At 50.6% G+C, this 12124-nt stretch overlaps 1 protein-coding gene across 1 annotated transcript in view; it reads left to right on the forward strand.

Annotated features, from left to right (window-relative positions):
* LOC115123184 (arf-GAP with Rho-GAP domain, ANK repeat and PH domain-containing protein 1-like) overlaps positions 1–12124 on the forward strand; it is a 145174-nt gene that overhangs the window by 117436 nt on the left and 15614 nt on the right. The window contains 4 exon segments of the mRNA XM_065000523.1: positions 3338–3451; positions 5909–6054; positions 6269–6351; positions 9119–9178. Coding sequence (XP_064856595.1) covers positions 3338–3451; positions 5909–6054; positions 6269–6351; positions 9119–9178 — 403 coding nt within the window.

A 12124-nucleotide genomic window follows, 5' to 3' on the forward strand; every position in this document is an offset into this window, starting at 1 on the left:
GACAGAGAGATGAGAGGTCAGCCAGAAGGAGGAGACCGGTGAGTGGAGAGAGAGATGGGAGGTCAGCCAGAAGGAGGAGACCGGTGAGTGGACAGAGAGATGAGAGGTCAGCCAGAAGGAGGAGACCGGTGAGTGGAGAGAGAGATGGGAGGTCAGTCAGAAGGAGGAGACCGGTGAGTGGACAGAGAGATGAGAGGTCAGCCAGAAGGAGGAGACAGGTGAGTGGACAGAGAGATGAGAGGTCAGCCAGAAGGAGGAGACCGGTGAGTGGACAGAGAGATGAGAGGTCAGCCAGAAGGAGGAGACCGGTGAGTGGACAGAGAGATGAGAGGTCAGCCAGAAGGAGGAGACCGGTGAGTGGACAGAGAGATGAGAGGTCAGCCAGAAGGAGGAGACCGGTGAGTGGACAGAGAGATGAGAGGTCAGCCAGAAGGAGGAGACCGGTGAGTGGACAGAGAGATGAGAGGTCAGCCAGAAGGAGGAGACCGGTGAGTGGACAGAGAGATGAGAGGTCAGCCAGAAGGAGGAGACCGGTGAGTGGAGAGAGAGATGGGAGGTCAGCCAGAAGGAGGAGACCGGTGAGTGGACAGAGAGATGGGAGGTCAGGGAGAAAGACTACTGGAGCTGCTGGGAGGTCAGCCAGAAGGAGGAGACCGGTGAGTGGAGAGAGAGATGAGAGGTCAGCCAGAAGGAGGAGACCGGTGAGTGGACAGAGAGATGAGAGGTCAGCCAGAAGGAGGAGACCGGTGAGTGGACAGAGAGATGGGAGGTCAGGGAGAAAGACTACTGGAGCTGCTGGGAGGTCAGCCAGAAGGAGGAGACCGGTGAGTGGAGAGAGAGATGAGAGGTCAGCCAGAAGGAGGAGACCGGTGAGTGGACAGAGAGATGAGAGGTCAGCCAGAAGGAGGAGACCGGTGAGTGGACAGAGAGATGAGAGGTCAGCCAGAAGGAGGAGACAGGTGAGTGGACAGAGAGATGAGAGGTCAGCCAGAAGGAGGAGACCGGTGAGTGGACAGAGAGATGAGAGGTCAGCCAGAAGGAGGAGACCGGTGAGTGGACAGAGAGATGAGAGGTCAGCCAGAAGGAGGAGACCGGTGAGTGGACAGAGAGATGAGAGGTCAGCCAGAAGGAGGAGACCGGTGAGTGGACAGAGAGATGAGAGGTCAGCCAGAAGGAGGAGACCGGTGAGTGGACAGAGAGATGAGAGGTCAGCCAGAAGGAGGAGACCGGTGAGTGGACAGAGAGATGAGAGGTCAGCCAGAAGGAGGAGACCGGTGAGTGGAGAGAGAGATGGGAGGTCAGCCAGAAGGAGGAGACCGGTGAGTGGACAGAGAGATGGGAGGTCAGGGAGAAAGACTACTGGAGCTGCTGGGAGGTCAGCCAGAAGGAGGAGACCGGTGAGTGGAGAGAGAGATGAGAGGTCAGCCAGAAGGAGGAGACCGGTGAGTGGACAGAGAGATGAGAGGTCAGCCAGAAGGAGGAGACCGGTGAGTGGACAGAGAGATGGGAGGTCAGGGAGAAAGACTACTGGAGCTGCTGGGAGGTCAGCCAGAAGGAGGAGACCGGTGAGTGGAGAGAGAGATGAGAGGTCAGCCAGAAGGAGGAGACCGGTGAGTGGACAGAGAGATGAGAGGTCAGCCAGAAGGAGGAGACCGGTGAGTGGAGAGAGAGATGGGAGGTCAGCCAGAAGGAGGAGACCGGTGAGTGGACAGAGAGATGAGAGGTCAGCCAGAAGGAGGAGACCGGTGAGTGGACAGAGAGATGGGAGGTCAGGGAGAAAGACTACTGGAGCTGCTGGGAGGTCAGCCAGAAGGAGGAGACCGGTGAGTGGAGAGAGAGATGGGAGGTCATTCAGAAGGAGGAGACCGGTGAGTGGACAGAGAGATGAGAGGTCATTCAGAAGGAGGAGACCAGTGAGTGGACAGAGAGATGAGAGGTCATTCAGGAGGAGACTGGTGAGTGGAGAGAGAGATGAGAGGTCATTCAGAAGGAGGAGACCGGTGAGTGGACAGAGAGATGAGAGGTCAGCCAGAAGGAGGAAAGGGGTGAGTGGACAGAGAGATGAGAGGTCAGCCAGAAGGAGGAGACCGGTGAGTGGACAGAGAGATGAGAGGTCAGCCAGAAGGAGGAAAGGGGTGAGTGGACAGAGAGATGAGAGGTCATTCAGAAGGAGGAGACCAGTGAGTGGACAGAGAGATGAGAGGTCAGTCAGAAGGAGACCGGTGAGTGGACAGAGAGATGAGAGGTCAGTCAGAAGGAGGAGACGGGTGACTGGACAGAGATATGAGAGGTCAGAGTAGAGAGAGAGGTGGGAGTAGAGAGAGAGAGAGGAAGGAGAGGTGGGGAAGAGAGAGAGGAAGGAGAGGTGGGAGTAGAGAGAGAGGAAGGAGAGGTGGGAGTAGAGAGAGAGAGAGGAAGGAGAGGTGGGAGTAGAGAGAGAGAGAGAGAGGAAGGAGAGGTGGGAGTAGAGAGAGAGAGGAAAGAGAGGTGGGAGAAGAGAGAGAGAGAGAGGAAGGAGATGTGGGAGGAGAGAGAGAGAGGAAGGAGAGGTGGGAGAAGAGAGAGAGAGAGGAAGGAGAGGTGGGAGTAGAGAGAGGAAGGAGAGGTGGGAGAAGAGAGAGAGAGAGGAAGGAGAGGTGGGAGTAGAGAGAGAGAGGAAGGAGAGGTGGGAGTAGAGAGAGAGAGAGGAAGGAGAGGTGGGAGTAGAGATAGAGAGAGAGGAATGAGAGGTGGGAGTAGAGCGAGAGAGGAAGGAGAGGTGGGAGTAGAGAGAGAGAGGGGAAGAGGTATGGGATGAGGGGATGGTAGTGCTATGGAGGGGTGGTGCTATGCTGATGTTGAGATTTTTTTGTCCCCTTCCCTCTGTCTCTCTCTCTCTGTCTCTCTCTCTCTGTCGCTCTCTCTCTCTGTCTCTCTCTCTCTGTCGCTCTTTCTGTCTCTCTCTCTCTGTCGCTCTCTCTGTCTCTCTCTCTGTCTCTCTCTCTCTGTCGCTCTCTCTCTGTCGCTCTTTCTGTCTCTCTCTCTGTCTCTCTCTCTCTCTCTCTCTCTCTATCTCTCTCTGTCTCTCTCTGTCTCTCTCTCTCTCTCTCTCTCTCTCTCTGTCTCTCTCTCTCTCTCTCTCTCTCTCTCTGTCTCTCTCTCTCTCTCTCTGTCTCTGTCTCTGTCTGTCTGTCTGTCTGTCTGTCTGTCTGTCTGTCTGTCTGTCTGTCTGTCTGTCTGTCTGTCTGTCTGTCTGTCTGTCTCTGTCTCTGTCTCTGTCTCTGTCTCTCTCTCTCTCTGTCTCTCTCTCTCTCTCTCTCTCTCTCTCTCTCTGTCTCTCTCGCTCTCTCTCTCTCAGAACGTCCATTGCATCATCTGGAGCGTGTGTTACCCATCATCCATTCTCTGGGTACCGACTCCCACTTGCTGGTCAAAAAACATCTCGCCATGGAGGCCATACGCATCTACCTAGGTACACACACACACACACACACACACACACACACACACACACACACACACACACTAACCACGCATATTTAAAAAAATAGTGGTTATGGTTTGGGCAAAGCTAAAACATGCGCTGTTTCCATCAACTATCATCAAGTATTGTCTTGTTTTGCCAGAGCATTGTGAACTGTGGAGGGGTCTATGCAGCACCCTTCGGCTCCGAGCAGCACCAGTTCAAATCAAATGTTATTAGTCACATGCCCCAAATACAACAGGTGTTCGTTCACCTTACAGTGAAGCGTTTACTTACGAGCCCCTAACCAACAATGCAGATAAAAATAAGAGAAAAAAGTAACAAGTAATTAAAGAGCAGCAGTAAAATAACAATAGTGAGACTATATACAGGGGGGTACTGGTACAGAGTCAATGTGTGGGGGGGATCCGGTTAGTGTAGGTAGTATGTACATGTAGGTAGAGTTAATTATAGTGACTATGCATAGATGACAACAGAGAGTGGTGGGTAGAAGGTGTAGAAGCTGTTTAGAAGACCCTTGGACCAAGACATGGCGCTCCAGTACCGCTTGCCGTGCGGTAGCAGAGAGAACAGTATATGACTAGGATGGCAAGAGTCTTTGAAAATGTTTAAGGCCTTCCTCTGACACCGCCTGGTAAAGAGGTCCAGTGGTGCACTGGGCCGTTCTCACTACCCTCTGTAGTGCCTTGCGGTCGGAGGCCGAACAGTTGCCATACCAGGCCGTGATGCAACCAGTCAGTATGCTCTCGATGGTGCAGCAGTAGAACCTTTTGAGGATCTGAGGACCCGTGCCAAATCTTTTCAGTCTCCTGAGGCGGAATAGGTTTTGTTGTGCCCTCTTCACGACCGTCATGGTGTGCTTGGACCATGTTAGTTTGTTGGTGATGTGGACACCAAGGAATTTGAAACTCTCAACCTGCTCCACTGCAGCCTGTCGATGGGGGCGTGCTCTGTCCTATTTTCCACAGTCCACAATCATCTCCTTTGTCTTGATCACATTGAGGGAGAGGTTGTTGTCCTGGCACCACACGGCCAGGTCTCTGATCTCCTCCCTATAGGCTGTCTCGTCGTTGTCGGTGATCAGGCCTACCACTGTTGTGTCGTCGGCAAACTTAATGATAGTGTTGGAGTCGTGCCTGGCCATTCAATCATGAGTGAACAAGGAGTATAGGAGGGGGCAGAGCACACACCCCTGAGGGGCCCCCATGTTGAGGAGCGGCGTGGCAGATGTGTTGTTACCTACCCTTACCACCTGGGTACGGCCCGTCAGGAAGTCCAGGATCCAGTTGCAGAGGGAGGTGTTTAGTCCCAGGGTCCTTAGCTCAGTGATGAGCTTTGAGGGTACTATGGTGTTGAAAGCTGAGCTGAAGTCAATGAAAATCATTCTCACATACTGTAGGTGTTCCTTTTGTCCAGTTGGGAAAGGGCAGTGTGGAGTGCAATAGAGACTGCATCATCTGTGGATCTGTTGGGGTGGTATGCAAATTGGAGGGTTTCTGGGATGAGTGTGTGGATGTGAGCCTTGACCAGCCTTTGAAAGCACTTCATGGCTACAGATGTGAGTACTATGGGTTGGTAGTCATTTAGGCAGGTTACCTTAGAATTATTGGGCACAGGGACTATGGTGGTCTGCTTAAAACATGTTGGTATTACAGACTCGGACAGGGAGAGGTTGAAAATGTCAGTGAAGACACTTGCTAGTTGGTCAGCGCATGCTCGCAGTACACGTCCTGGTAATCCATCTGGCCATGCGGCCATGTGAATGTTGACCTGTCTAAAGGTCTTACTCACATCGACTGTGGGGAGAGGTATCACAAGTCTTCCGGTACAGCTGGTGCTCTCATGCATGTTTCAGTGTTATTTTCCTCGAAGCGAGCATAGAAGTGGTTTAGCTCGTCTGGTAGGCTCGTGTCACTGGGCAGGAATCCCGGAACATATTCCAGTCCCTGCTAGCAAAACAGTGCTGTATCTTAGCATCTGCTTCATCTGACCACTTTTTTATTGACCGAGTCACTGGTGCTTCCTGATTACATTTTTGTTTGTAAGCAGGAATCAGGAAGATAGAATTATGGTCAGATTTGTGAAATGGAGGGTGAGGGAGAGCTTTGTATGCGTCTCTGTGTGTGGAGTAAAGGTGGTCCAGAGTTTTTTTCCCTCTGGTTGCACATCGTGAAACTGGGCAGCTCTCGGCTGTGCTTCCCTTTGTAGTCTGTAATGGTTTGCAAGCCCTGCCACATCCGACGAGATTAGGTGTACTCCTCAATGCCATTGGAGGAATCTCAGAACATATTCCAGTCTGTGCTGCAAAACAGTCTGTTCACTCCCATTGAAAACAAAATACATATATCAACGTTCTCAGCACACACACACACAATTTAATTGACTTCTTAGCTCTGCTATTACCCCTATGCTGTTTCTGATTTGGTACATCTTGTCCCCCCATAGCCAGTAAAGTGGATGTGTCCAAGCACGGGATGGTGAAGTTCCGGGAGGAGAGGAGCATTCTGGGATTGGGACTGAATACCGGCAGCTTCCACGACCGCTACTTCATCCTGAGCACTGCCTCCCTCAGGATGTACAAGGAAGTGCGGGTAAGAGACACACACACACACACACAAAAACACACACACACACACACACACAGAAAAAACACACACACAAACACAAAAACACACACACAAACACAAAAACACACACACACACACACACACACACACACAAAAACACACACACACAAAAACACACACACACAAAAACACACACACACACAAAAACATCTAATCTGTTTGTTTTGTGTCCCTGTAGAGTAATCGTCCAGAGAGGGAATGGCAGGTGAAGAACCTGAGGGTCTATCTAGGCATCAAGAAGAAACTACGACCACCCACCTGGTCAGAACACCTCTCTGTCCTCTCCTCCTGCCTGGTCAGGTCACCTCTCTGTCCTCTCCTCCTGCCTGATCAGGACACCTCTCTGTCCTCTCCTCCTGCCTGATCAGGTCACCTCTCTGTCCTCTCCTCCTGCCTGGACAGGTCACCTCTCTGTTCTCTCCTCTTGCCTGGTCAGGGCACCTCTCTGTTCTCTCCTCTTGCCTGGTCAGGTCACCTCTCTGTCCTCTCCTCCTGCCTGGTCAGGTCACCTCTCTGTCCTCTCCTCCTGCCTGGTCAGGTCACCTCTCTGTTCTCTCCTCTTGCCTGGTCAGAACACCTCTCTGTTCTCTCCTCCTGCCTGGTCAGGTCACCTCTCTGTTCTCTCCTCTTGCCTGGTCAGGTCACCTCTCTGTTCTCTCCTCCTGCCTGGTCAGGTCACCTCTCTGTTCTCTCCTCCTGCCTGGTCAGGTCACCTCTCTGTTCTCTCCTCCTGCCTGGTCAGGTTACCTCTCTGTTCTCTCCTCCTGCCTGGACAGGTCACCTCTCTGTTCTCTCCTCCTGCCTGGTCAGGTCACCTCTCTGTTCTCTCCTCCTGCCTGGTCAGGTTACCTCTCTGTTCTCTCCTCCTGCCTGGTCAGAACACCTCTCTGTTCTCTCCTCCTGCCTGGTCAGAACACCTCTCTGTTCTCTCCTCCTGCCTGGTCAGAACACCTCTCTGTTCTCTCCTCCTGCCTGGACAGGTCACCTCTCTGTTCTCTCCTCCTGCCTGGTCAGAACACCTCTCTGTTCTCTCCTCCTGCCTGGTCAGAACACCTCTCTGTTCTCTCCTCCTGCCTGGTCAGAACACCTCTCTCTGTTATCTCCTACCTGCCTGGTCAGAACACCTCTCTCTGTTCTCTCCTCCTGCCAGGTCAGAACACCTCTCTCTTTTCTCTCCTCCTGCCTGATCAGAACACCTCTCTGTCATCTCCTCCTGCCTGGTCAGAGCACCTCTCTGTCCTCTCCTCCTGCCTGTCCCATGACCACCCAACTGGTCAGAACACCTCTCCCTGTGTCTCACCCTCTCCTTGTCTTTCCCCTCTCCCTCTCTCTGAGAAAGAGAGACTGTTATAGAGCAGTCTCACTCCACAGTCCTGTTTTTTAGTGACTAGAGAACAGTAGCTGACAGTAGAGAAGGCAGGACAGTCCTATACCATCTCCTTTGTCTGTCTGTCTGCTGCTAAATCTCCACTCACTTAATCTTGGTGCACCCATCCCATTAGCGGGATCATTTTCGCCACACACCCGATGAATTGCAGAGCCTCAAATTCAAATTAAATTACTAAAAATATTAAATTTTCATGAAATCACAAGTGCAATATAGCAAAACACAGCTTGGCTTGTTGTTAATCCACCTGGCGTGTCAGATTTAAAAAAAACTTTACAGCAAAAGCATACCAAGCGTTTATGTAAGGACATCTCTCTCAGCAGACAAAACATTACAAACAGCTAGCAGCAAAGTAGATTGGTCACGAAAGTCAGAAAAGCAATCAAATGAATCGCTTACCTTTGATGATCTTTGGATGTTTGCACTCATGAGACTCCCAGTTACACAATAAATGTTCCTTTTGTTCCATAAAGATGATTTTTATATCCAAAATACCTCCATTTGTTTGGCGTGTTTTGTTCAGAAATCCACAGACTCGAGCGGTCACGACTGGACAGACGAAAATTCCAAATAGTATCCGTAAAGTTTGTAGAAACATGTCAAATGTTTTTTATAATCAATCCTCAGGTTGTTTTTACATTAACTAATCGATAATATTTCAACTGGACCATAGCTTTTTCAATAGGAGCGAGAGAGAAAATGTCTGCTCCAAGCTGTTGCGCATGCAAAACTCTGCTGGCACCCAGCCATCCACTGACGCGATGTGATTCTTCTCGCTCATTTTTCAGAATAAAAGCCTGAAACTATGTCTAAAGACTGTTCACACCATGTGGAAGCCATAGGGAAAGGAATCTGGTTGATATCCCTTTAAATGGAGGGAAGGCATGCAATGGAACAGGGAGATTTGTTTCTCTTAGTTACTTCCTCGTTGGATTTTCATCAGGTTTTCACCTGCAATATCAGTTCTGTTATACTCACAGACAATATTTTGACAGTTTTGGAAACTTTAGAGTGTTTTCTGCCCTAATCTGACAATTATGTGCATATTCTAGATTCTAGGCCTGAGAAATAGGCAGTTTCATTTGGGTACGTTTTTCATCCAAACTTCAAAATACTGCCCCCTACACTCAACAGGTTAACTTGTTATGGCTGCAATCCCGTTAACAGGATAATTGTCATCAACAACCGCTGAATTGCATAGCGCCACATTCAAACAATATTACTAAAAATATTTATATTCATGAAATCACAAGTGCAATATAGGAAAACACAGTTTAGCCTTTTGTTAATCCACCTGTCGTGTCAGATTTGGAAAATATGCTTTACAGGGAAAGCAATCCAAGTGTTTGTGTAAGTTTATCGATCGCTCGACAAAACATTATGTACACTTAGCATCAAGTAGCTTGGTCACGAAAATCAGAAAAGCAATCAAATTAATCGTTTACCTTTGATGATCTTAATAATATGCATATATTAGCAACTGAGACTGAGGAGCTGGCAGTTTACTCTGGGCACCTTTTCATCCAAGCTACTCAATACTGCCCCTGCAGCCATAAGAAGTTAATGTTTCCTATCTCTCTCTATCTATCTCTCTGTAGTCGGGGTCTGACTGTGATGTTTCCTATCTCTCTCTCTCTGTAGTTGGGGTCTGACTGTGATCAATGGAAGTGAAAAACAGGAGAAGCCAGAGAGGCAGCAATGGTGAGTCCCTGAATGTGTGTGTCTCCTGTGTGTGTGTGTGTGTGTGTGTGTGTGTGTGTGTGTGTGTGTGTGTGTGTGTGTGTGTGCTACACAGCATGTCCTGTATTTCTCTAGAATTACTGAGCTACACCAGGGAACAGATGTCAGTAGTGGGGGTATGATGTCAGCAGTGGGGTGTGATGTCAGCAGTGGGGGTGTGATGTCAGCAGTGGGGGTATGATGTCAGCAGTGGAGGTGTGATGTCAGCAGTTGGGGTATGATGTCAGCAGTGGGGTGTGATGTCAGCAGTGGGGGTGTGATGTCAGCAGTGGGGTGTGATGTCAGCAGTGGGGGTGTGATGTCAGCAGTGGGGGTGTGATGTCAGCAGTGGGGGTGTGATGTCAGCAGTGGGGGTATGATGTCAGCAGTGGGGGTGGGATGTCAGCAGTGGGGGTATGATGTCAGCAGTGGGGGTATGATGTCAGCAGTGGGGGTGTGATGTCAGCAGTGGGGTATGATGTCAGCAGTGGGGGTGTGATGTCAGCAGTGGGGGTGTCAGCAGTGGGGTATGATGTCAGCAGTGGGGTGTGATGTCAGCAGTGATGTCAGCAGTGGGGGTGTGATGTCAGCAGTGGGTGTGATGTCAGCAGTGGGGGTATGATGTCAGCAGTGGGGTATGATGTCAGCAGTGGGGGTATGATGTCAGCAGTGGGGGTATGATGTCAGCAGTGGGGTATGATGTCAGCAGTGGGGTGTGATGTCAGCAGTGGGGGTATGATGTCAGCAGTGGGGTATGATGTCAGCAGTGGGGTGTGATGTCAGCAGTGGGGTGTGATGTCAGCAGTGGGGGTATGATGTCAGCAGTGGGGTATGATGTCAGCAGTGGGGTGTGATGTCAGCAGTGGGGGTGTGATGTCAGCAGTGGGGGTATGATGTCAGCAGTGGGGGTATGATGTCAGCAGTGGGGGTATGATGTCAGCAGTGGGGGTATGATGCGAGATAGAAAGAGGATGAAGGCTACAATTTCAATTTCATCCCCCTGAAGAGAGAGAACAAATATTACATTAAATATTATGGCTGAACTCAAATGTGCTGGTTGATAAAATACCTGTATTTATGGGAAAGATGTTTGAAAAGGGAATGTTGTTCTTAAATGATATTGTCAATTGTAATGGTAGAGTTATGTCCTTCATGGAGTTATCAGAATTGTACGTTAGGTCTGCTCAATCCAAGAGTACAACTAATTGATTACAGCATTGCCCCAAAAATGGAGGAGGCAGGTGGCACCTGGGGGAGGTAGGGAACTGGTCTGTCTGCCCAATATAAAGGATCGAACTGGTCTGGGAGGTAGGGAACTGGTCTGTCTGCCCAATATAAAGGATCAAAACTGGAGGAGGCAGGTGGCAATAGAAAAACTAGCATAAAGGGAACTTGTCTGCCCAAAGGATAAAACTAGGAATAGAAATAGCCCAGTTTCATTTGAGGACCAGGATGTTGACAACTGTGCCATACAGATTGCAAAATAGTTGGGAAGAGATTTTTGATGTACCGATTCCAGGGTACAGGGTGTATGAGTTGATATATAAAACAACGCAAGATTCAAGACTTCATGCTTTTCAGCTAAAATTATTATATTGAATTCTTGCCACCAACAAAATGATGAATATTTGGGGCATAAAATCATCGAAGCTCTGCAGATTTTGTTGTGAGGATACAGAATCAATAGACCATTTGTTTTGGTGTTGTCCTCAGGTAGCCTGTTTCTGGTCTCAGGTTCAGGAATGGCTGAAAATGCATAGCATTGATCTAAAATTGACTCTGGAAATAGTACTGTTAGGAGCTCTGAAGAGACCGGGTTAGTCAATTACTAATATACCAATACTCTTAGTAAAAGTATTTATCTTCAACACGCAATCTGTAGATTCTATTCGATTAGATTGAAATTACGTTAAATATCATAGGGAGTGGTCTCGGATGGTTGAGGGGGGGAGTGGTCTCGGATGGTTGAGGGGGAGTGGTCTCAGATGGTTGAGGGGGGAGTGGTCTCAGATGGTTGAGGGGGAGTGGTCTCAGATGGTTGAGGGGGAGTGGTCTCAGATGGTTGAGGGGGAGTGGTCTCGGATGGTTGAGGGGGAGTGGTCTCGGATGGTTGAGGGGGAGTGGTCTCGGATGGTTGAGGGGGAGTGGTCTCGGATGGTTGAGGGGGAGTGGTCTCAGATGGTTGAGGGGGAGTGGTCTCGGATGGTTGAGGGGGAGTGGTCTCGGATGGTTGAGGGGGAGTGGTCTCGGATGGTTGAGGGGGGAGTGGTCTCGGATGGTTGAGGGGGTGGTCTCGGATGGTTGAGGGGGAGTGGTCTCGGATGGTTGAGGGGGAGTGGTCTCGGATGGTTGAGGGGGAGTGGTCTCGGATGGTTGAGGGGGAGTGGTCTCGGATGGTTGAGGGGGAGTGGTCTCGGATGGTTGAGGGGGAGTGGTCTCGGATGGTTGAGGGGGAGTGGTCTCGGATGGTTGAGGGGGAGTGGTCTCGGATGGTTGAGGGGGAGTGGTCTCGGATGGTTGAGGGGGAGTGGTCTCGGATGGTTGAGGGGGAGTGGTCTCGGATGGTTGAGGGGGAGTGGTCTCGGATGGTTGAGGGGGAGTGGTCTCAGATGGTTGAGGGGGGAGTGGTCTCAGATGGTTGAGGGTGGGAGTGGGGGGAGTGGTCTCGGATGGATGAGGGTGGGAGTGGTCTCGGATGGTTGAGGGGGAGTGGTCTCGGATGGTTGAGGGGGAGTGGTCTCGGATGGTTGAGGGGGAGTGGTCTCGGATGGTTGAGGGGGAGTGGTCTCGGATGGTTGAGGGGGAGTGGTCTCAGATGGTTGAGGGGGAGTGGTCTCAGATGGTTGAGGGGGGAGTGGTCTCGGATGGTTGAGGGGGGGAGTGGTCTCGGATGGTTGAGGGGGAGTGGTCTCAGATGGTTGAGGGGGA

Source organism: Oncorhynchus nerka, linkage group LG14 (assembly GCF_034236695.1).
Source record: "Oncorhynchus nerka isolate Pitt River linkage group LG14, Oner_Uvic_2.0, whole genome shotgun sequence".
Classification (NCBI taxonomy): Eukaryota; Metazoa; Chordata; class Actinopteri; order Salmoniformes; family Salmonidae; genus Oncorhynchus; species Oncorhynchus nerka.